Source organism: Sipha flava, unplaced genomic scaffold (genome assembly GCF_003268045.1).
Source record: "Sipha flava isolate LNK unplaced genomic scaffold, YSA_version1 174_pilon_pilon, whole genome shotgun sequence".
NCBI lineage: Eukaryota > Metazoa > Arthropoda > Insecta > Hemiptera > Aphididae > Sipha > Sipha flava.
In genome coordinates this window covers 551,944-579,728 of record NW_020272000.1, presented here as the reverse complement: position 1 = coordinate 579,728, position 27,785 = coordinate 551,944, and the positions used below count along the sequence as shown (strand labels likewise).

General features: G+C 28.0%; 1 protein-coding gene across 1 annotated transcript in view; it reads right to left on the bottom strand.

Moving 5' to 3' along the window:
• LOC112680198 (hillarin) overlaps window positions 1-27,785 on the bottom strand; it is a 50,033-nt gene that overhangs the window by 7,511 nt on the left and 14,737 nt on the right. The window contains exons 3-9 of the mRNA XM_025550233.1: window positions 25,017-25,133; window positions 24,690-24,886; window positions 8,643-8,910; window positions 3,083-3,165; window positions 2,711-2,854; window positions 1,423-1,641; window positions 582-790 (exon numbers count right to left, since the gene is read on the bottom strand). Of these exons, the coding sequence (XP_025406018.1) occupies window positions 582-790; window positions 1,423-1,641; window positions 2,711-2,854; window positions 3,083-3,165; window positions 8,643-8,910; window positions 24,690-24,886; window positions 25,017-25,133 (1,237 nt within the window). The remainder of the gene's footprint in view (window positions 1-581; window positions 791-1,422; window positions 1,642-2,710; window positions 2,855-3,082; window positions 3,166-8,642; window positions 8,911-24,689; window positions 24,887-25,016; window positions 25,134-27,785) is intronic.

Below are 27,785 nucleotides of genomic sequence, written 5' to 3'. Positions count from 1 at the left end.
TACTTTTTTAAGCACATAAGTGCATACATATTTAGTACTTTTTAAGTGCATTAAGTTCCGAACCCTAATCGTAATCATGGGAGGATTTTGGTGAAAATTTTTATTTTGTTAGTATTAGGGGGGGGGTAATTCGTGGAAAATTCAGATTCACTTTTTCACGGTCAATGATACATTGGTTGCATTGGTTTTAAATTTAAAAGATCAATATAGCAATATTATTCATCCGTCTCTGTACCTAACCATAAAGTTTCATCTAACTTAGGAGTTTTACCTTTTTTAAAATTTGATTGATTAATAATTTTTTTATTAAATCAGGCATTGTACAATAAAGTATATATTATATTTGTTTATATGGCGCAAAATATGTTGGTCTGCTCACAAAAATAGATATTGGATTTGGTTATCAAACTGAAAATTTAACCATTTTATATAAAGATTAATTTATTCAGAAATTTAAATAGTATGGTTTGTCAACATATAAACTGTTAGCATTAAGTATATTATATACTTACTTATATAGTAATATATAGTATATTTCCAACGTTTTATATATAAATTAATACAATTGTATAATAATTTACCTGTTGCATCCGTATACATGACGGCTTTTGTGTTGGAATCAGGAAAGTAAAGACCATATCTAAAGAATAGAGACCTAACGAACGGTAAATCTTCAAAGTCTCGTTGAGTGATAGGATTTTTTAGCAATTGCCATTCAGGTTGTAGCGGGAAAAACTCGTAGATGAACTCTCGAGGATCCGTCAAAAAGTAATGATCGTCGTATTCATACCTGTAAAATATTGTATTTATCATTATAAGATGATGGGCAAAAAAATGAAATATATTCATCTATTGTTGTTGCCAATAATTATTTATAGCCTTCGTCGTTTTATATGAACATCACTACAAACATTCGAACGGTTAAATTATTTTTATATTACGTGTAGGAATTACAAAATGTTAAAAATATTCTAAGACAATTTCAAGAAATGTTGTGAACGTTTTGTAGTGAAAACTGCTTTTAATTTATAATATTTAAAAATGTTTTACTCTTTAAATTATATTTTTATTCTTATAAATAAAATTTGTGAAATTTGTTCGTTTACTACGTTGTACTTAAATAATATAGTGTCGTATTTATGATGTAAACTAAATCTCATTAAAATTTGATAAAATATAATTATTAATGATATATTTTTATAACATATCGTTCCATACGTAACAATTAATGATTACTCAATTAAAAATATTTTACTACTATTAATTTAATTCCAAAAATACTACTATATTCCATAAACAAAATTTTTTACTGTGATCTAAGGAAAAGCATATAAAGTTACTAGTTATAAGATCTTAAATACATTATAAAACGATAATTACAAAAATATTTAAAAACTATTTTGTAATACAATTATTTCTAACCTGAGACTGTCAGATTTTCCTTTAGCGCCCACTTTGGGCACTTCTTTGGCGTTGACTAGATGCCGTGCTCCCCAATTACATTGTACGAATCGCCATGCTCCGGCCACATATACGGCATTCCACGAATTTCGGAAACGGCTATCTTCGAAATGAACACCAGGCTGGTAGCCGGCAGATTTTGAATATCCTTTGATGACAACACAATGCAAACCAGCGTAACTAAACATTAAATGTAAGTAATATTATGAGCTTTAGCATTGAATTTGTAAATCTTACGTTAGGCGCATCGAATACAACTTTCGTTTTGTGAAAAATAGCTAAAATCGTTGAATACTAAATATCCGAAGATGTAGATAACCTAGATAGGTTTAATTTAAATAATATTAAAAATATTGATTTTAAAACATGTATAAAAATCAATGGTTTAAAATTGGTCTGCAAAATGCATATTACGGGTACTTAATTTATTTTTTATAAAGTCATTAGCAGGGCTCATAACTTATAGCTTTAAAAAAAGTAATTATAAGCTCTATAATATGCTTTTAAAAATATTCATATAAGTGCTTAAATATGCACTAAAAATACAAAAATATGCAAAAATAAATATAACGTGAAAATTAAAAAATTTTCACTTTTTATTAAAAAAAAACGTATCACGTATAAAAAAAAAATTAACTTTTATTATTAAAATTCTGATAGCGTCGCTATATGATACAAATAAATATATAATTTAAACCAAAAGAAGTAGAATTAGTTAATTAAGATGAATTAATTAAAAATATAAAAATTAATACTACTATAATTACTTGTTATTATTAAGAAAAAATGTTTTAAACGCTACAGAATTGAAAAAAACTTAAAAAAGCAAAATAGCAAATAACAATTTTCTAAATATGCAAGAATAAGTCTGCAAAATAGAAAAAAAAGCAAAATAGCACTTATACTTTGAAATACGCAAAAATATGCAACATACAATTTCGTATTTAACTTCTTAGTTATATAAAACAAATGTATAGATCACATAGGTATCACTAGATCTCTCAAAAAAAAAAAAAAAAAAAAATGTAAATGCTATAAGTTATGATTCCTGGTAATTAGGATATAATTATTTTATAAGTACACCGTGAAAATTGTCGTAAGAAAAAATAAATAAAAATAAGATAATAAACTATGAAAATTAAATTATAACAATATTTTAAACTGATTTCATCTATAATATTGAAACGGAAAAATGTGCAAGAATAGTGGTGAATTCACGACTTATAAATTATTATTATTGTATGCTCACCTGCATAGTCGTTTAAATAGAACGTGGTAACTTTCCGTTCCATGTTTTATACCTCTGAGTAAACCCATGGGTGTATCGCCTCTTAAATTGTCATCAAAATTCATCGTGTTCAGATTTTTTACTGTAATCCATCGAAAAATCGTCCTAAATATAATAAAATGTATTATTTAATAAATATAAATAATAGATTAATGAATTATCTTATATCTTAAAATAAGTTTATACATTTTAGTTTCTATAATATTATTAATAGGCTTTTTGATTAATAGAAAAAATTTAATCACCAAATACCAAGTGTTTATTTTATACTGATGTTAATTGTTGTATACTTAATAATTTTTAAATAAATCTTGTTTTATTTTTTTTTCTTACCTAGCTTTTTCTATATCCGAACCGCATTTTCCAACTAACATCCTAACTAAGTCTGTAAAAGTTTTTTGGTCTTCTTGTGCTACCTATAAAAAAAATTGTCAATAAGTAAACATAAAATTAAAATATTTCATTATTATTATAATAAATTATGTTTTTAATATATTTTACATGATGTTTATTATCATTTTAGATAATTTAAATTAATATTTAAAAATAATTTGGATAATATATGAGTAAATAATCGACTTCGTAAATTTATTAGTGAATAAACCATAATTGCATCAAAACTATTTTCAAATATAGTGTCTATTTTTTATAATTTTTTATGGAATTCAGAAATGTAATGCTAAACGTTATTGTATGTATTCTTGTCATTGAAAACTACCAGAACGAATCGACGTGAAACCCCGTTTTAATAACGGAAATCGTGGTATGAAAAGGATCATCATAGTCTATCAATAGCGTTCTGTAATTTTTTTTTTTTTGATGTGTTAAAATTTTGTGCTTCAGTTATCATACATATTTTTTAAACGATCAACATTCTCAGTAATACATTAAAAACAATGAAATGTACTCGTACTATGAAATATTTAAAATACATATAAAAACCGTTTACTATGATGTGTAACTTATTTTTTATTCATTTTGCATAAAAGATATATGTGTATATTTATATAAAAATTACAATTTTTTATCTACCCTATATCATATAATATTTAATTGCATTAATGGCAATTAGTTTCCTTATTGAGTTCTAAAAATAATTTCGGGTTTTTATTACTTGTATTATCTAATGAATTTATACCCATGTAATTTTCTTTTTTATATCTTTATATTTTGTTATTATAACGAATAAATTATAATAATACAGAAAACAAAACACTTAATTTACTATAATATCAAGTTGATTATTTCATATTTTGATTTGCTAGATATCTATATATGTGATAGACGAAAGTCCAATCATTAACTTAGGTAAACTACTAAATATTTAGGTAAAATCAAAAATAATGGAATCCAAAATATTACACATAGTGGTCAAAGGCCATTTATTTACTTTTTTAATTTAAATTGTCCATTCCTTATTGAAATAAATATTTATAATAATCTCTATATATAAACGAGACTATTCTAAGTGACTGATTCATAATCAACGCAGAGACGAACCTATTAGAGCTAGGTATCGATTTATAATTTTGATATATACTATCAGTTACCCATTTCAATTCAAGAAAATGCAGTTTTCTGTCAAAGTATGTTGTGCTATGATATTAAATAAATCAAAAGGTCAGACATTGGAAATTGCAGAGATAGATGTATGAGAAGATTGTTTTTCACATAGACAATTTTATGTTAATATTTTATGAATCAGTACGCCCACAAGTTTAGTTATTCTGGCATCAAATGAAAATATATCAAATGTAGTTTGTAGAGAAGTTTTATAATAATTAATTTATCATTATTATTTACTTTTTTAATTTTTTTATTTATTTTTTTAAAAAAATATTTACAATCTGTATACGTTATTAATACAATAAGTAAATTTTTATAAATGTAGGTAGTGACATGTATGCTTGATAGAAGGTAGTGTCCAATGACACCACTTCAAATCTCATGACTCAAGTTAGTTAGTTTTTTAATAGATATCTAGGCCATTGATGTTTCAAATGACGTAATGAATTGATTGGGTTTGATATGAATTGGAGGTTGGAGATAAGTGGGTTTGGGTGGTTAGTTGTAGCTGAGTGTAGTTTTTTGTAGTATTGAGAGGCTAATTTGAGAAGAATTCGAATTTTTAGGTCGTTATGTAGGGACTGATTGCTGACAAACCATGGGGCGCCAGTTATAATTCGTAAGTTTGTAGATTGAAATGATTGGAGTCTATTAAGCTTGGAATTTTTACATGTTCCCCATATTTGTATCCCGTACGTCATGGTTACTCCTATGAATTGTTTGTAAATTAGAATTTTTGTTCTCAGAGGAAATTTGGAACGTAAAATATTTCTCAGGGTATGAAGACGCAAATTGAAGGATTTTCGTTTAGTTTTTATATGATATGCCCAATTTAGTTTTTTGTCTAGATGTATGCCTAGATATTTAACGTTGTCTTGTTAAGGGATTATATTATTGTTTATCGATACAGGATGGCTGTTAATAGAGCGTAGAGTGAAAGTTATGTGATTAGATTTGGATTCATTTATTTTAATTCTCCAAAGACAAAACCAACTTTGAAGTTTTAATAGATGATCCTGAAGAAAAGTTGAGGATCGGTGAAGAGTTGGTCAGGAAAGACTTTGGTGTAAGTAGTAAGGAGGCTCTTAGAAAACGGAGTTTGTAAAGAAGTCCCTCTGTCTACACCCGGTTGAATGCCTGGGTTAGGAAAACTGCTTGGCAATAATTTTTTGTTTCGAGGGAGGAGGAGATTATACTCGTATTTCTATTAAAGTTTTGCAGGAAAATCCGTGAAGGGTAACCCGTTATACGATTTATGATAAAAGTATATCGATTTCATATTGTCGTCGTACGGAAACCGACATTGTAGCACAGCCCCTTCTCTTTGACGTCTCTATGATCGTCGACGAATTAGTTTTAAAAATACATTATTTCCTCAGCTAGTTGCACTCAAAGGAGTTCAACCCTCATAACTATTTTACCGGGCAACACCGGATGATTCAGCTAGTATTATATATAATATTAAAATATATTATATTTATATTCATTTTCATATTATTTGTATTATTTAAAACAATACTATATTAGATTTACTAATAATTTAACTTAATTTATAGTTAATAATTAATTTATAATCTGAAGAGTATATACAATATATTAGGTATTTACGAAATATTAACATCCTTCAACTTCGATCACTTACAGTAATTAAAATCTACTTCAAAAATATACTGTCATTTACCTCATACAAAGACTAACGGAAATAATAATATATTTATTATAATTTAATAATATATTATAATATATTTAATTAAATGATTAGCGGTTACACCAGTGTTTCTCAACCTTTTTTAAGTTACCGCCCCCTTGAGTGTCAATAAATTTGTTAACCGCCCCTACAATGTAAGAACTCTATAATTAAGGGTATTTGGAAAATTTAAAAGAAAAAATTGAAATGATCTAATAACTCATGTTTTTATTTATAGAACTAGTATTATGGAAATTAATTAAAAAAAAATGAATATTGATAAATAAATAAATAAATATTAAATTAATTATTTAAAAAAATATAAATATAAATACATTTTTTATTTTCTTTAAAAATATATTGCTAGGCTTCAATGAGATGGTTGAACTTGGTGGTTTTTAGCAAGTTTTTTTATATTAGGTTCGATGTTTGTTAGCTTAAGTCGTAAATCTCCTCTTGTCACGATATCCAGTCGGTTCCTTTTTTTTGTAATCAAATCTGTTACAGTGCTGAACCCTCGCTCGACGAGGTATGAGGAAGGAAAGGCTATTAAAAATTTTTTAACGAGAGACCACAGTCCAGGATAATTATGAACTATGTTAGTTTTAAGCCAAAATTCCGTGAGCCGGTCACTACCTTTGAAACTGGATTTCAATGTTTCATCAGTTGAAAGTTCGATTAGTTCTTCTTGAATTTGTATCTCTGCTGTCTCAATATTTATAAAAGGATTCATGACCCATTGAGGAACTTCCAACGACAAAATATCCTTAAAACGTTCTGAAAAGTCCATATGTAAAGACTCGAGATGTTTATAGTAAACTTGTATGTTGTCGAAAGATATTTCACTGTTTTTGTGCAGATCAGCCAAGACTGGGAACTGGCTGAACTCTTAGCGACCAAAATTGGTCTTCCACAAAGTAAATTTTTTTTGGAATGCAGAAATAACCGATTTTGACGTTATTAAATTGAGCTCGTCACCTTGCAGTTGCAAATTAATGGCATTAAACTTTGCAAATAAATCGGTCATATAAGCAACATCGCTTTTAAATAGTAACAACCTGTCTTTGAGCTTTACATCTTTCTCTTCAAGAAACTAAAGCACAGAATCAAAAAGATTCCAAACCCTATTGAGGCAGGCACCTTTGGAGAGCCAGCGAACTTCGGTGTGTAAAAGCAAGCGATTGAATTCTTCGTCGTTTTCCTTGCATAGGTTTGTAAATAGTCGATTGTTCAACGAATTACTACGAATTTTATTCACAGCAGATATAACATATTGTAATGACTGATGCAAACGATCACTGAGGTTTTTTGCAACTAAATTTTGTCTGTGAATGACGCAGTGAATAGCTAAAATACCGGGTATTTCTTTTTTAAAAAAAGCTATGAACCCACGATGACGTCCTACCATTGCAGGTGCTCCATCAGTGGCAATAGATATAACGTTTTTAAGAGGAATATTTTTTTCTTTAAAAAAGTCTTTGACTATATTGAAAATAGATTCACCTTTAGTGTCAGTAATCAAGGTCCTTGCAAAAAGCATTTCTTGAACGATTTTTCCTTTGTTTACAAACCGGACGTATGTCAATAGTAATGCCTCATTATTCGGTAATGTTGATTCGTCGATTTGAAGTGAAAATTCGGTGGATACTAGAAGTTCACATAATGAAATTTCAACGTCTTCCGCCATTTCGTCGATTCGCCGTCGCACAGTATCGTTGCTTAATGGGACATTTTGTATTACACTGTGTGAGGCTGAATGGTGTAAAACCGTTTCTAAAATTTCTTTGACAGCTGGAAGTATTAACTCTTCGCCTATGGTATGGGCTTTTCCCGATTTTGCGATCAATTTCGATATATTATAAGAAGCAATCAAACCATCATCGCATTGTTTTGATGAGCCTGCGCATAAGCCTGAGACCGATGGTGCCTTCAGAAACTTGTCCCTAATATTTGTGAAAAACGACAAATCTTTATTTTGTTTGTCAGAATGAACTTTTTGCAAATTTTCCTGCAAACGAGATGGTTTCATTGCCTCATTGGAGAACACTTTGTTACAAATTAAACACATAGGGAGCTGTATGTTGGATGGCGATGGAATAAATCCAAACTTTAAATACGTCGTATTATATTGACGGCATTTTCTTTTTGCATCAGACATTTTTGTAAATACAATTTTATGAAATTGAAAACAATTTAAAAAAAAACACTTTACCAACCGACTGAATATAACGAAAACTAATATACAACATACGCGGGTCAAATCAAACGGTGTACTAAAAGGTTGGTTAATATAGGTACCTATAATAAAGTATAATGTCAACGCACAATCGCTAAAATAATTAAGATAATAAATTTGTCAACAATCAAAGATAAGTTATAGTGCAATGCGTAGATTTAGTAGTGACTGACAGTTATTGTATGGATTATCAAGTATGAATTATTTTTAGGTCACACCGACACCATCTACAACGTTTTTGCGTGAACCGTTTACCGTCCCTCTACCACCCAAAATTAGTTCACCGCCCCCCTACCGCCCAAAACTAGTTCATTGACCCTCTGTGACACTTCACCGCCCACTGGGGGGCGATATTGCCCCCGTTGAGAACCACTGGGTTACACCTTTCTGTCATCGTGTCTTACCGATATGGCGATCTGGTCGATGTGTGCAAATTCTAACGGGTCTGAATACAATTGGAACTTAGCTTGAGCTACACCATGTGGTGATGGTGGTAACGGGGCTTTGCCTGGATACGGTTGTACATTGTCATTGAGTGCTTCGGTTGTTTCGTCAGGTATTGTTGAATCGTCCATGTACAACGATTCGGCCATCATATACTCACTCCGCTTCTCATTAATTAGCTCCAACATTTCGCTGCTTTGTTTCTCCACTAAAGCTGCTGTGGCCGCTCTGCGAACGAAAATATTTTATGTAAACAATCATAAAAAGCGAGCAATTGTATACAACTGAATGTTAGAATACAATAATTTTTCAAATCATAATTATATTTGTATGCATAATTGAAAATTTCAAACATTTTTAATAATTTTTAAGACAAAATAAATTATTAATTTATAACTATATTAGATATAATAGCTATTACTATGCCTAAAAATTCTAAGATATGAATCCCATTCGCTCGTTGTACTCCGTTACGATATGTGCGTACCGTTTCTCCACTGTGTGTTTTATTTTTCTCTAACCACAAAAGTGTCCTATGTATAATCTCAAGATTTCTACCTATCGATCAGTTGTGTTACACTGACGCCAAAACTGCTATCTTTTCGAAATTTCACATTGATTCCAGCCCACGAGTCTCAATTTTCTGGTAATTTTAATTGTACACATATCTTACCGTTGAACCACTGTAATTATTACTTATCTATTGGAACTCCCCGCCCCAGCCGCCGGCAGTCGTTCCAATCTTATTTCATTATTATTTGACCGATAACAGACCGGCATCGAGCAGTTCAAGCTTTGATTTAATTTGATTAATAATAATGCAAATCATCATCTAAGCGTTCCAAGTATGCCAAACACTTCAAATGGTGTTTTTTCCGACGGCGAATGTCATGATATCGATTTTAAATCAGTCAAAAACAATTCAAAACTCAATCTTTCATCAACTAGCTCATCCGAATGATCTGAACTAAAAAAAAAACTCAAACCTTTTTTTGTCAGCACTAACAGATTCAATTCTCTCCCTACACTTAAAAATGAAAACTCTGTTACAACGAACGTAACACCAACAAATAACTCTAGTTAAACCGATTCTCAAACAAATCACATTCCGTTACCCCCACCGATATTCGTACGTGGTGTTTCTAATTTTAATGAATTAAAAATCAATTAATAAAACTAATCTCATCTCAAAACCTCAACTTCAAATCATCGACAACTAACTTAAAAATTAATACCACTAATTCGGACTCTTATAGCGAAGTCATTAGATATTTAAAAATTGGTAATGCGGAATACCATACCTATCAAGCTCGTGAAAATAAAGCATTTCGTATAGTTATCCGTAACTTGCATTCTTCTTCTTCAACTTCCGAAGTAGGAGCTGCCATTGAAGACCGCGGCTCTTTTGTTCGCCAAGTTATCAATATTATTCTCAAATCCGCTAAAGGTTCTCTCCCAATATTTTTTGTTGATCTTGAACCCGCTTAAATCAACAATGAGATATTCGAATTGACTTCATTGTTTCATACCAAAATAAAGGTAGAAGAACCTCATAAGCAACGCAATACTATTCAGTGCTCCAATTTTCAGGATTATGGTCACTCAAAAAGTTATTGTGCACATCCTCCTAGATGTGTTTGTTGTGCCGATTTCCATCCCACTTCACAGTGTACAAAATCAAAAGATATACCTTTAACGCGTGCGTTATGTGGAGGCGTCCACACTGCCAATTACCGGGGCTGTTCAGTTCACAAAAGCTTACAACGTTCAAATTCTAAATCAAATACAACTTTTAAAAAACATGTTAATATTAATACTTCTACTGCAAATAAGTAGGAACAGCGATCTCTTGATACGACCCATCTCATTCCACCTAACGTCACAGACAGTTAAACTTTTCCTAATCTTACTCAAAACCTCCAGAATCATAGTTTTTCAAATAAAACATATCCTCAATTTGATTCTCCCGATAATATAACAAATAATCAATTATCCTCTTTCTTGGTAGATTTTAAAAAATCGATTAACCCTTTAATTTAATTACTCACCACTGTAATAAACAAATTAATATTAAATAATGATAAATAATGAATCCTATGAAAAATCTTTTAAAATCATTCTCTGTAATGTTAACGGTCTCGAGCAAAATAAAATTTGAACTATTAAACTTTCTTATAGAAAATCAAATTGATGTAACTCTTATCACTGAAACTCATTTTACTGCCAATCCAAATATTTTTTTTCCCGGTTTCAATATTTACAAAACCAATCACCCTGATGAAGCGTCTCATGCTGGTACCGCAATTTTAATCTCATCCTCAATCCAACATCATATACTGCCGTGTTTTCAAAAACCTACTATCCAAGCAATTAATATTTCAATTTCAATAAATCATACTTCTATAACACTATCAGCAGTATACTGTCCTCCTCGACCAAGTATATCTCAACTCCAATTGGAATAACTTTTATCTTCACTAGGGTGCAAGTTTATTGATGGGAGAGATTTCAATGCCAAACACCTTTTATGGGGCAGCCGCGTTGAAAACCCCAGCGGTCGACTATTTTACAATTCTCTTCAATCAAAAGGTTTTTCAACTATTTCACCTTCTGGCCCAACTCATTGGCCAACTCACCTAAATAGGCAATCTGATTTACTTAATTTTTTTATTTTATCAATCCCCAATCATATACATTTCACTATTTAAAATATTGCGACCTATCCTCCTAATCATTCTCTTGTTTTATTAAACTTTATGGAACATCTAATTCTAGTTCCTTCTAGTCCTTTCCTTTTCAAAGATCCAGTTGACTGGAAATATTTTTCCTCAACATTAGAAAACTGTACAAATCTAAAATCCCTCTTAAAACATACAATGAAATTGAAGCCGCAGTCCACCAATTAGTAAGTTCAATTCAATCGGCTGTACACGAGTGCTTTTATCCCCTAAACCAGGATTGCCACTCCAAGCACAAATCCCATATCTTATCTCATAATATAACAATTTTAATCGCCGAAAAACCTAGAGCCCGTTCCCGTTGGCAAAGATCAAGATTACCTACCGACAAATCAGCTTTCAATAATCTGTCCTACAGCATTAAAAAATTAATTCAAAAACATAAAAACGATCTATTCAATATTAAATTCAAATCATTAAATACTCATGATAGATCATTATGGAAAACCATTAAAAGTATGCTTAAATTAAAAGAATATTCCTGTCCTATTAAAAAATTAGATAGGTCACTCACACTATCAGATATTGACAAAGCTAATTTTTTTGGAGAACATCACTCGAGTATTTCACCCAGATATTATTCCTAGTACCTCACAATTAGTCAAAATTAACAACTTCCTTGATACTCCACTTTCTATGTCTCTTCCTATCAAACATGTCTCACCAAACGAAATTGCTAATGTGATTCAAAGATTAAAACCCAAAAAATTCCCAGGTCATGACTTAATAACTAATAAGAAGCTAAAACATCTCTCTAAAAAAATAATTATGTTGTTGACTTTCATATTCAATTCTATGTTAAGACTATCGTATTTCTCTGTCATCTGGAAAATGTCCATTATTATTCTCTTACCAAAACCAGGTAAATCCCCTAACTTAGCAACTTCTTATAGACCCATTAGTCTACTTCTTGTGCTTGGCAAATTATTTAAAAAAATAATTTTAAAGAAACAAAGACCAATCGTTGAAACCTAAATTGCAGTACCCAACGCCCAATTTGGGTTTCGTGCAAATCATTCTCCTATACAGCTAGTACACAAGCTAGTCAACAAAATTTCTTTCTTTTTTGAAAATAAACATTATTGGGTCAAGCCTTTAACATAGTTTGGCACACAGGCTTACAAACAATTGAATGAATAATAAGCATTCATTGAAATACAATTAATGGGTTTATTGATTATGGTTAACAAAGCTAGATACAAGAAATACATTTCATATTCTTGCGAATTTTGACGAGGGACCAGAAAGTTGTAAGCCCGAATAAATAATTCATTCAATATTTTTAAACTAAGAAAAGTTTTTTTTTAATATTGTGATTATACTATGTATATCGTATTATGGCTATGGAAATATAATTTAACTTTATTAATATATTTACTCATTAAGTTTACATAAAATATCAAATCCAAAGAGAGCTCAAATATAAAATACCTAAACATTATCCAAATAGTTTGTATGCTAACTGGGATCAGTTGAATTCATTTTATTTGAAAATTTTAAGTTATAATAGTCTTCGATATGATAGCATAATATTAAATATAAATTACAAGAATTTAAGACTTTGGAATTCAGCATGATATTATAGAAGTTTACCTTAAAACACTCATATATAAAAAAATGGATTTACTTTCAACAAATTAAATTGGGACATCACTTTGTAGATAGATAAGTCGTTAGAAAAAATGTATTAATGAGTTGTAAAAACGTGATATAAATGAAATAAATTGTTAAAATATACATTCAAGGAGTGTAATAATAATACAGGAATGTACCGTACTTATTAAAAACAAGTTTTTTCCTAGTTTATGTCACTACGACTATCTAACGAAATGTTTCAATCGATGAACCATACGCAATAAGAACGTCTTGTGTAATGAATTAGTTTGGATGTTCCATTTTATTCACATACGCATGATCTAATATATTATATCTTAGGCATAGGCGTAAATCATCTACAATTATTAGGCAATATACAAATTCTAAAGAAATTTAAGGATTACGATATGTATCATTATACTCTCATCATAGCATGCTTTAAAATGAAGGGTGTTTAGTACCCTTAGTTCATCTACAACTTGCACCATTGCGTTGTATTTGATTACTTATTATTCTTGTTAATTTATTTTGCAGTTTAGTTGTTGAGTGTAAACTGATTTCATACGATGGTTTTTGATTTTTCTAATTAAAAAGCAAAATATTGTATTTTATATTTGTATTGTGCATAAAAAACCATAACTAATGTTTTGTTTAAATTGATAAATATAATAGTCATATTATAATTTAATTTTACATGTTTCTAAATATTTAAATTAATAAAATATTACTTAATATCAATGAATTTGATTAAAATGTAGTTGATATAAATAAACATTTTTCACATTTTTGAAGCCTAGCATAAATTAAACGTAAAAAATATATATGTCAAAACATATATACTTTTTTATATTTAATTTAATTATGTTAAAACATATTAATAGGTTGGGTTAGGTTAGGTTAGGTTATTAATAGGTTCTAGAAGTAACTCTCAATTTCGGGTCGTAAATCGATGTAAATAATGTCATTGAAATACTAACGTATATCATATAATTATCTTGTCATTTAATGTATGTATATAATATATTTAATAAGTTGTATAATCACGTATTGTATTATTGTTTTTGGGATATTTATTAGAGATTATAAGATACTTATTTATAATATGAATACGCAGAACTATAGAAGTAAACGTACTATCTTAAAAATTTTTGTTAACTCTTGAAGGTGAAATAAATGTTAACACGGTAGGTTTTTTCTCACCCATACCTTGTATGAGCTATATTTTTTACATAATATATGAGTATCTATATCTGTTATGTTTTCAATTGTAAATAATATCAATCTAACGTACGTGAGTACAGGGTCGTATTTAAGGGGGGAGGGTGAAGGGGGCGATATTAAAGGAATCGATTATATGAGTATGTGAGTATACATTTCAAATTTTTTTAATGTGGATCACTTTATAACAAAATCAAATTACGCGTGGCTGTTCTAATCTGAATTGGGCTTTTTGTCGAGTCCATACTTAGTAAAAAATCAAATAAAACACAAGCGTAATTTTCAAAACACAGACAGGTGTTAAAAAATAACTATACAAAAGTCGATTCTAAGTGAATCCGACATTAGGTTAAAAAAAAAAAAAACACAAATATTAAGGATTCACCCGATTTAAATATTACCAAAATTTGACTTGTAAATTTTGAGGCTGAATAAAAAAAAAATTTGCCCCCCCCCCCCCCCCCTTAGAATTAAGACTAAATACGCTTCTGAGTGAGTAACTATTAAAGGAAAGTTAAAACATAAGCTATTATTTAATATTTATTATAAAATACTAGAAAGTCCACTTCATCGAGCCGTTAATTCCATTATAGAATATCGATAGTTAATTATAGAAAAATTAATGTAAGTAATAAGTAATAATAGATAGTAATAGGTAACTATTAACACAAAATAAGCTGTTAGCATTTATAATAATAAACTTATTGAATGCATGCCCTTTAAAAATAACGTATTACGCCTAGATGATATAACAACAGTACTATGAGATGGTTTTAAATCGATTTTTTTGTATTTTAAGACACCGTATGAGAAATGTCATCAGTACAACAATTAAATTATAAGATCATATTTTCATATGGTGTTATAGATCGTAATGTTAATATGGTACATACACAGATTAACCTATTAAATCCTGATATGTGGTGAATATTTTGTTATTTGATAACCTATATATAGGTATATATAGGTATATAGTACTTATGTGTATATATATATATTAGTTCTTAATGTTTAATTTAAAATTATTTTCACCATTATCGTATATGATATAAATAAAAATATAAGGCAAAAATTTAGAAACATCTATGATTTTAACAGATAAACCACCATCTTACACGATTTTTTTCATCGAATTCAGATGTGTTTGTCTCGTAGTGATACGCATTAAATTATTTTTTCGTTTTAGAGATTAAAAAAACGATTTTCCACCATACGATTGTAAGAAAGATAGGATACTACTTCATGGTACAAAGAATCAATGACAATAAGACGATAATGGAAAAAAAACGATCATCTAAACTGTAGAAAGTACGCGACTGTACGTAGCTACGTGTACATCACACTCACATTTGCGCGCATGGCGGAATGCGCGACTTTAGCCTATTTGCTAATAGGCGTGACACGCGCGCGTGCTCACATATGTCGGTCGGTGTTAATATAAAGTACGTATCTAATGGATTACTTTTAAATATAATATAAATATTGATAGTTTATATTCTATTGTATTAGACAATCCATGGTCAGTTCTGAGTTTACTATATAACATATATCTATTTATACTATAGTTATTTTGTTTTTAAAAGAATCCATCGTCAATCATTAATGTACCTCCTATACAACAGGCTATGGGTACTTGATGAGATGCATAAGCGTTTATCTTACTTGGTATACATTGTTGTCCAAGTACTACTAGTATTACAGCAACGAAAACATCAAAATTATAGGAAGTCTACATGTAGCCATTAATGGATAATATTAACAAAATAAAATGTAATTTTCGAAAACATTAGCACAACTAAATGTAGTGTTGAAAAATATATTAAAAGATATAATTTTTCATTCCATAGAATCGGAAATGGGACACGTATTCATTTATAGAATTTTTCATTAGTATATATGTACGGGCAAACCTCAGAAATACTAGGACAAAACGGGAACTGCCCATAAAAATCCTTGGGCAAAATGTTAGTAAGTAAAAGTCGGCTTTTGACCGGGCGAAGCTAGTTATGACCAACCTCATTTGACTTTTCACTGACTTTTATCGTTAAGGCAAAACCAAATAATAATAAATAATACAAATAATCATAAAATGAATATTATTGTACGAACATAATTGAATACACTTAAATAATAATAAAAATAAATAACTAATAATATTAGGTAGGTACTCTTATAATGTTAAAATAAAGAATCTAAAAAATTAATACATTTAAACCTCATTTGGGCAACTATAGTAAAATATTGTCCATTTAGATAAGGTGTATATTGGGTAAATTTAATAGTTGATAAAATACGATTTCGACGATAGATTAACAAGATACGTGGGGTCATTTATAATCGTAATAAAATCGTAGGATAAAAATCACTATTTGTATTTAATAATAGTGAACGTATAAACTATACTATTATTATTAATATAACTATTATAGTAAAATATAAAAAAAAATAAATTTAAGAGTCAAATTACATAATTCGCTAGACCTATACAATCTGAAAATATATGAAATAAATAATGACTTCAATATATTACTTCGAAAATACAGATAAAAATTAATTTTAAAATTTTTTATAATTTATTTTGGTTTTTGTTCATATAATAGGTATATAAAAAGTGAATTTTTTAAAATTAAAATATTACAATAAGAAATAATAAATAATTATTTCCCTGTAAAATATAATTAGTTGATAGTTAAGTTCTAATTAAACTTTCTGAACATTTTTTAGAGAATAAATTAGTTAAACTACACACACATACTCACACCGCTGCAGCGTCGAAAACTGGGTCACACTGGGTCGCATTTGCGACCTTAAAATATCATGTATATAGTTAATAATCGAATTTTAATTTTAAGAACTAATGTTTAAATTCATGTTGATGTACTGCAGCACTAGCATAATTATATTTCATAATGAAATAAAACAAAAATTAGTGAATGGTTATTAATTTTTGAGTAAATAAATATATAAATAAATGAGTGCATAGCCAAAACTCTATTCGAATTAAAAATTCATATTTAGGTTTATACAAATTTTATAAAATTGCGACTAAATATGAAAAAATAAAAGAAGGAATACACTGAGAAAAATTGGACGTTTTACACAGAGAAAATTTATTTTAAAAATAGATTATTTAAAATTTCTATTTGTCTTACCTATAAAAATATATTACAAAGTATTAATTTAAATGTAATTGTTATACATTTTATTCAAATTTAGAATATAATAAAACAGGATTTAGGGATTAGGGAAATGGGGCGAAAGTCCTTTGTAAGTTTATTCACACACACGCACACATTTATATTAATACAAACACATAAAATGCATAATCATATAATTAATGTAAGTTGGTACATTATTTATAAACAAAAATAATTTGACTTTAGTAATTCAATTTTTTCCGAAATTTTGTAAATATTATAATTTTATCTTTAAAATATTTGTCTAACAACAATGATAACAATATTGAAGATGTATATTTTAAAATGTATTTAGTAAATAATCTATATTTAATATTTTGTTTAGACTGAAAATGTTTACATTCATTTTAAATACACTCATGATAAATCAACTAATTCTTCAAATTATAATGGAACGTAGGTATGAACATTTTATTAAAAAAGAATTTATACTTAATTTGTTATTTATTTGATAATTAACTTACAAATAATATTCATATTAGAAATGATGGGAATAATCGAATCATTCGATTATTATTTTTCGATTATCAAAATAATAGAAAGATTTTAATAATCCAAATAATGGACCAAACAAATTTATCAAAAGCAAATTAATTGAATTATATTTTAAAAAATTGCATATTTTATTCATTATCCATTAGGTACTAAATTAAGATCTCTACTGTCAGTATTGTATTATTATTTATTTACTTTTAATCATTGGTATAATTCCCGATATCGGTAATCCTCACACTAATCGGTTTAATACGTATATTTGGATTGAAAATGCATTTCATTTTCATGCTAATAGATAATGATTAGATTATTTATACAACCAGTTCAAGCAGTTATATCATGAATCATTCGATTATTCGATTATTTTGATTTCGTTTACTAATCATTCGATTATTCGATTATTTTTTTTCGATTACTAATCATTCGATTATCGATATTCAATTATTCCCATCACTAATTAAAACTGTTAATTAATTATTTATAATTTCTTTGATGGATTTTCTTTTAATAATAGACGTAAAATATTTTAATATATTATTACATATACTGAATGCTTTTAATCCAATGCAATTATGTAATTTAGGCCAATGGTGAACGCTTTTTTTTTATTCAGAACTTTTTTTTTGGGGTATATTAGTTATATAGCTAATTCACATAATTCGAGATTAATAAACGTACCTTTATAAAAACACATTGTTATAAATCATAACTATATAATGATTTATTTATTAATTTATCAAGACGTAACATTTGATTATTTGATTATATTAAAACAAAGGTAATTTTTAATAATGCTACATATTAAATTTAGAAATTATACTTTAAAAACCAATAAAAATGGTTCTGAATGTAAAAATGTATTGTGTTAAACTTTAGTTACATTTTTTTTCATTGTTCAGCATCAACAACAGTGTTATTAGCTTACATTCATTTTTTACTATTGAGTTTACATTTATGTATATACAGTGGAACCTCGATAACTCGAACCTCTATAAGTCGAATTTTCGATATCTCGAAGGAATGCCTTAGCCCCTGGCTTCCGATATATGATATATGTGATAAATTTTCTCTATAATTCGAATTTCGCTAACTCGAATTTCTCGATAAGTCGAAGTAATTTTAGTTGAATTTTAGCTTATAACTCGAAGGTCAAATAACCAAGTACATATGTATGTATGTATGTATTATTATAAATAACGATAATCGTAATCGAAAACCGATTAATATTATCAATCTTATCATTACCTATACTACTTAAAAGGTACAGTTATAAATTCAACGATATATGTAATATGTCTATAATACGATATAATGTCTATATCCCAGATAAGTTACGTTTATCTACTTTATTAGTGTATTTATTACTGATAAAATTATACGTCAATTGAAATACGAAATGTATACGTCGATATTTAATATAATGCTGACACAGCAAATGTTCAGTTTATTTTGTCAAGACAAGATGGAAAAACGCAGTTTAAAGTCTCTAACTATCTTTTTATTCTTTTATTCTACTTTATTTATTACATTATACTTTTTTTAACATTTTAATACAATATACATAACCTATATAGTACATATATTATTAATTTATTAGTAAATACATAAATAAATAAAATTATAAAATTAAAGTCTTTGTGTTTTTAAATAAAAAATATTTTCGATAACTCGAATTTTTTGGCAGATTCGAGTTATCGAGGTTTTCCAAAAATCGAATTTTCGATAACTCGAATTTTTTTTTCGCCCCCAACCGATTCGAGTTATCGAGGTTCCACTGTATATATGTTCATCAGTTATATTTATTTGTATATATTTTAGAACTTTTTCAAATCGATTCAGAACGAAAATCAGAGAAAATAAATTTTCTGATTATTTTTATAGTCATAAATATTATAAAAAAAAAATCATTTTTTCAAGGTTTAGAAAATAATTGACCAAATTATTTTACGAATAATTATTTTTTTCTATAATATCGATAGTCATTTATCAGATAATTATATATATTTGAGGACCCTCAACTTCAAAACTTTTATCTTCAAATTCATACAAATGAAAACAATATAACTAGGTTTTATGATATAATATCGTTTTTAATCAGTGAAACATGTCTTAACCTTAATATGGTATTAATTTTCTTAATAACATACGAACATTTGCATTATGTATGCATATATATATATATATATTTCTATATGAGCTCGGTGTTGGAAAAAAAAATTAAGAAAAAAAAAACGTTTCAATAGATAGAAAGGAGATAGTTAAGGTTCGGTGCGTAAAAAATACACCACAGTGTTTACCGCTATGTACCGGTGTCTACCGTTCGGGTCGATCAAATGTGTTTTGTCACCGGATCGGAACACACAGAAATTAAGTGTATCGGTTGACGCCCTGTTGAACACGGCCCTGTGGAAAACAACTGTATACCGCTACTGAGAAACGTTAACCCTTTTCCTGGCGTTGACAACGAAAACTTTCCCTTGACTTGTAAATAATATATAGTTTCATGCTATCACCAATCTTGATTCTTCTTTTTTTTTTTACCTTCTCCATGGTCTAGGTCTTACTAGGTTAGGTCTTACTACGCGTCATACTTTCGTTCACGAAAATCAATACTGACGCGGTTATTAATTATCATTATTCCATCATCGTCAATATTGTTGTTTTTTCCTAGCACATAACATTATAGAAATCCAATGTTTATAACTCTATTATTGTTCCGATTTCTCTGAATTGGAATTTTCACGGAATTTCTTAAACTAATTCTAAAATATGCAATGACGACGGTTTTGTACGATATTCAACATTCGTTCTAATTCGTAAAGGTAATAGGTATCATTTTTAAAAAAGTGAAATTTCGTGAGATAATTACTCATAAGTGTAAATATACATTTTGACTATTGGTTGAATGATACTTTAAGGAGAAAATGGTGCATAGGTGCATTAATTAATTATTCTAATCCCAATGGCTACTGTTAAAGGAAAGAGATTACTTTTTAAATAATTAAGTCAGTAAAATTAACTTAAGCTCATGTTTAACCCTAATCTGACCTAACCAACAACATGTTTGCAAACTGATATATAAAAATTAACTAAAAACTGCAGGTATAAAAATTGCATTAATTTACAATTTTACATTTTATTTTTTTTAAATTAAATTTTCATCAAAAAGCAATTTTACTGTGTACAGAAATTTGTATTTTTTTGTACTCATATTTCAATGTAAAATAACTTAATATGATAATAATAAAATTATTAGTATTGTATTACATGCAAAATAAATTTCTTTATTAATGGTCCTCGTTAAAAAGTTCAAAAAAATATGCCCACATGGTTAAGATGGTTGCTGATCCATGCATTAAAATATAAAAATAAATAAATTACATATTTGTATTTCTAATAAAATACATTTTAAATATAACGAATTTAACTTAAATAAAATTAAAAATGATTATAATTATAATCGAATAAGTATTATCTATTCATATTATAATAAAATATCAGTATATTTCAATATATTGAGATTAGAGAATAGTTTGAAATCTTCATTTTCCTAAAAGTATGTATCTCTAATCTACCACAACATAAGATGAACGTTATCTTTATTACTTCGAATCGAAGTTACGAAAAAAAATGAAATCACTATTCATTTCAACTGCTTTAGTTCATTGGCGAAGAATATTCGAGAAGCGCACGCGCTCGAAGTCTCTTCTCACCGAGCTACATTCCATTGAAGTGAACAAGCCTGTCCAGGATTTGGTTTCATTGCGTCTATAGGGGCATAGTTTTGTAAACATGTTTTGTATTCTCGTCAGCTGTGTACAATATGTCATTGATGAATATTACACATTCTATTAAATCATGAATAATAATAAAATAATAATATTATGAATAATATTAGATAATAAACAAACCAGTTAGATGTTAGAATGTACATACTACAATCAGTGATTTTAAAATACTGTATACTTGTATTTCAATATAAATACTATATTGGGCAACCCTTTTCCATTACGTCCATACAGGCACCTAACCAGACATATTTCTATAAGGGGGCCAATATTTTTTGGCCCGTTTCTGTAGTTGTGTTTATTAAATGTGCGAACGATATCCGTATTTGAAATTCCTAGTTTTCAATCTATATTAATACACGTACTATTGTCTTATCTCAAGTTGTTAAGTGATAAATATTTATAAAATAGAATCTCGGAATTTAATTTTTGTTATACGATCGTTAATTTTATGGAATGGGCGCATATAAATTCCGCCACATGTACTTTTTTTTACTGTAAAATCCGCCAAAAAAATAAAACAGGTAAAATTGAGTTTACCGTCATAAAAAAATCAGGTAAAATTGAATAAATGTAAACTCCGCCAGTGAAGAAAATCGAGTAGTAAAAATTAATATGATATATTATTAAAAGTAATACGTAATAAGTAATACGTGAATATTATTATTATAATATTATATAATATCAAACCTCCATTTTATTTCACCAGAAGCATATTTTATATTTTGGTTATATTTGTAGTTGTTAAATAAAACCAATAAATTGTCTCGTTGACCAGTAATTAATTTTATATTATTACTTTGTTGCGACATATTTCGTTCAATATAAAATATACACGGAGACACGCAGACTACGAATAATTATGTTCGTCAAAGTATACTTTACGTATATCTTACCTACTGCCGATATCATTATTGGAAATACTAATTTCAGATAATATGAAGATTTTTTTTTTTATTTGTTAAAAGAATAATTACAATCTATATCAATTTGAACATTAAGTAATTTTTATAATACATGTTTTACAATAACAAGAATTAACATAATGGGAGGGCACTCAGTAGTGCCACCCGACAGATTATTTTAATAGATCTCTAGGCCAGGTCCGATTTAATCTTCTTAGAGGGTTGACAGGATTTTCGCAAGAGGAAAGACGATTGATTAGCGGGTTTGTATGTTGAGCTAGTTTAGAATGGAAAAATAATATGAAGATAAAATTATTGATAAATGAATCAATGTGGATATATATCCACCTTGAAATAAATCGAACCATGACAATAATTTTATCAATTTTGACATACATCATTGCAATAGATGTCAACGTATTTAATGTGAGTAGGCAAGTGGCAACGTGAGCACTGAGCAGGTAAACAAACAAAAAACTAGAGGAGTTTACATATACCCATTACCATAGACGTAACTTGGAAATTTATTAGGGGGGCAAAAATATAATTACATATCTAACAAAAAGGGTGTCCGAGGCTAAATGCCGCTTTACTACCTACATATTATTATATAAAATTATTCATTTTCTAACATTATGTTAGATAAACGAAAATTTAAGATTTAAAAAAAAAATATGTTATAGTAATAGCTATAACCAGCTGTTTTGTACTTATTTTAAAACAAGGTATGTTAAATACCAGAGAGGGCACTGCCCCTCCTAATTTTTTCTAGGGGGGGGGTTGCCCCCTCTTGCCCCCCCCCAGTTTACGCCTATGCCCATTACAGGTATGAAAAAAAAACTGGCGGATTTTACACTAGACCTTTTACCTTTTTATCTTAACCGATATTCTAGAAGAGTTTACAATCGCCCATATTGAATATACATTCAGGATTTAGCCGGTTTGGGACAACTAAACACCAGAATATTTAAAAATTAAAATCAAGGGGGCCAGCTCGGGGCCACTGATTATTCTTAGGGGGCCAGGCTCTAAGGCCCTCCCCTTGACGACGTGTCTACGTCTATAGACTATAATAATAAACCATTAATCATATATTTTTAAGTACCATTTCATAAGTAACATCCTAGTTGGATTCAATAGTTGAAAAAATTTAAAATTTTATTTTCACATACACAAACTAAGGTAATTCTAATTTTTCAACAAAAAGAGTATAATAATAAAAATATTTTCGTTGAATTCTGAGAAAAACCAATCAACCTAATAAGTGGTCAGTTCAAAAAGTACCGGCACAAATATTATTACGGCTAATCTAGGCATGAAAACGCTTAAAGTTATAAATTATATTATATTATATATTATATAAAATGATATATTCCCCACATATTAGTGAATATTTTAAATAAAATCCAAAGTCGCAATCTTAATTCAGTTTAAATTAACATATTGTTAAATCGAGTTTGTTTCGTTTGGCATTTTCGACATGCTCGAAATTAACAAACAACGTGTGTGCATGCATCAAGTTTTGTTTGAAACTCGGTAAAAATGCCTCACAAACGTATGTAATAATTAAAACAACTTTTTGTATTTATTAAAAATAAAATCCCGGTACTTTTTGAACAGATCTAGAACATATTACACTTTTTTTTCTTTGATAATTATAGTAGATAGTACGTGTTGAATTATGCATGTATAAATTCTTAATTACCTATATGAATATGAGCATTTTTTAGTCCTTTGTTTGCCTTAAATATAATGTAATTCAAATAATTGCTCGTAGAATTTCAATGAAACAAAAACAGCTAATAAACGAAATATATTTGAAGCCACATACAACCATAACGTATCGTTATATACTAAATATATTATTATATCAAAAATATAAATACATATTCAAAATACATTTTTCTCATTTGATTCTAAAAGAAACTTATGAATAGAATGTTTGAATTTATGTAAATTTTTAAACTTTCATACGAAAATATCGAAATTTATACACACTAAAATAATTGTTTAACATATTAATCATAATTTATGCTTATATAGTGTCTTACTATAAAAATCATTATTTACCTTTCGTGTTCTAAAAGTTTTTTCGTCAGTGATTCTTTTTTTTTATCTCTCCTCAGCGTCATATTTTTTTCAAGATTGTCCCGTTCTTGTTGCAATTTTAAAGTGAGAACTTTTTGTTCATCCGGCCTTTTTCTTTTCGTTTGAAGTTCCTTTTCAAATTGAATGGTTAGCCTTTCCAATTCTCTTTCCCATTCGTTCTACACAGTACAATATCAATATGTTAAAAACTAGTTTAATTTTAAATTTGTCTATTTTTATTTATTTTAACAAATACTTTTTAATTAGAAATTATATTGTAAACAGTCTTATAATAATAATTATTCTCACATTTATTTCTTCTTTGATACGATTGTCTTCAGCTTCCCGTTGCTTAGCAAACTTTCTGTACAAATCATCTTCTTCTTTACGATGTTTCATTTCTAATCGAGTCTGTTCATCTTTATCCTATTACATATAAGACAAAATCATTTAACATTCAAAATAAAATCATTAAAAAATTGTCATGTGTATAAGATTTGATTAACGAATATAGTGATGATTTACCTAAAATTGTATTTTCTTTTAAATATTACTAGTTCTAATACATAAATGTATATTAAGCTTTAAATAATATAAATTAATTTAATGATCTGTTTGGCTTTATTGCAAACAATTTCAAAATTTCGATAACGAAAATCAAAATTTCACATGTTCACTGTTTATATTAAATGCATATTTAAATATTATACATATATACGATAAGTTAATAATTTTTTAATTTCATAAACACTTTTAAATTATTTTTTCTATAATTCGTCTAAAATGTATCAGTTATACATTTTCGTATGAGTAAAAATACATCAAAGTATCATTTAAATTTACATTTAGTTTACTGAAGTTTCTTAAACTAGGAATATGTCTAGAGTTAAATGCGTGTTAAGTTTATTGAAATGTCCACTGGAAAAATAAAATATAAGAATTTTTAAATATTGAAACTGTTAATACAATTTTTTGAAAAAAAAAATATATAAGTAATTATCTTACTTCATTTGATTATTTTTAAGTGAACCGAAACTATCAAAAAATATAAAGTATGCATCATAATGTTATGCGAATTCAGATTTCAAAAGTATTCAGGAAAAATGTAATGAAGATAAAAACAACAAAAACCCTTATATCTATATAATAAATTAAGCATACCTACAGAGGCTTGGATACTAATATGTACATTTAAAACGTGGTTAGGGGGTTGAGGAATGTGTTTAGTGAGAAAATGTTCTGCGGGTGCGCCTGATATAAACTACTTACATGCTTGAGTACCTACGCTGCTCATGTACATGATTTGAAAATAATAATATACGTTATAGGTGTGTGGCCGGCTGACCTTAATATCACAGAACCTTGGTATTGATATTGTACATTGTGTATACATTACACATGCCTATATATTTCGTCCCGATTTTCCACACCTATAAATCACCCGACTCTTCAGTATTCACTCGGTGTGCCACATAATACTATTGCTATAAAATATATTATTACTGCGGTCGTATCTACATAGCAGTATGGCATACAAACATACAGTTATTAATTGAACGATTGGTCATTGACGCCACTCAAAAATAATTATTCATAAGGTAATATAGATCTTAAAAAACGCCTGGCTAATAAATACATTAGGTACACATTAACTGAATTTAAATATCGACTAATAGTTCAAACTAAAACTGAATATAAATATGTGTCATTCTTATATAAATATGTATATATAAATTCAACGGATGACAATTATCAGCATATTTTATGAATCATTATATTAAATTATTTATGGATGATATTTATATTTAATACTTGTTCTGTAACGCAAAGAAAATACTTGAATGACACATAAAGTATTAAGGTATTTATAAAAATTACTTATGAACTTTTTTTATATAACTAGATACATAACTGTAATACCAGACCATTATTTAGCCGTCACTCATTAATACTTATTTAAATGCATTTAAATGGATTATCCGTTATATAGACGGTATAAACTTAAAAAATAATAAATATTACCATTGTATTCCTACATTATTCTTTCGAGTATGATATATAAATATTTACATATAAATGTAGAATACATACAACTTAAATATATTGGAGCTCAAAACTCATTGAAACAAATTCCAACAAGAATAGACGGAGAAAATTGGTGAATTAGTCGAATGGTTACGCTGCAAGGAGAGAAATTGCCCTGCGGAGCAATTGTTCAAAAAGTAAAAAATGAAAAAAATACCATTACTTCATAGGGAGGGAATATAAAATTTGTAGACGTACATCAGAAAACTAAACCGGTTTATGGTGCGGTTTAACGAAGAAAGTAAAATACATTTAAATAGGTACAGACATATACATATATATATGTCCGTACACAGGGAAGTGATGATTGAACCATGACGTCATGGATACACAATATGTTTCGGGGTTAGTTCGGCAACATCGCAGTATGTATGAGTATTAACTGAGTAGTGAGTGAGTCACTGTTTAGTCTTAATTGAACAAAATGGAGAACTATGTTATCCGCTGTTCAATATTTAATTTAATTACTATTTTATGCAAATCGATAGTGAAACAACACCGTGAACAATCAGTGTTTGAAAGTTTAGAATTGAGTATTGAGTAAATAACTTAAATTCCATTGTAAAACGTGTGACGTACTTCACTGATATATATATCAATGAATAATCAATAAAACAATAGTCTGTAACTCTATACTCGTATGATATGATTTATAATTATAGAAAAATTATATGGGATTATATGGCATATTTTTTATTATCCATTATATGACATGCATACAATGTTATATTGAATTAGAAAAATTCAAAAACTGTAAAATACATACACACGTAGGAAATCATTAAGTTTATAATAATAATATATTTAGATACCTATTATTTTTATTAATTATGATAATTTTTTTTTTTGCGACATATGTTATTTTATCCTAAAGTTTTAGATTTAAATAGTTAAATAGATACCGATTAACGGAAAATTTTGATTATCCCTGAATACACACACATACTCATAAAAAGTCGTACAATTGACACATGTTCAAATTATACTTTTCAT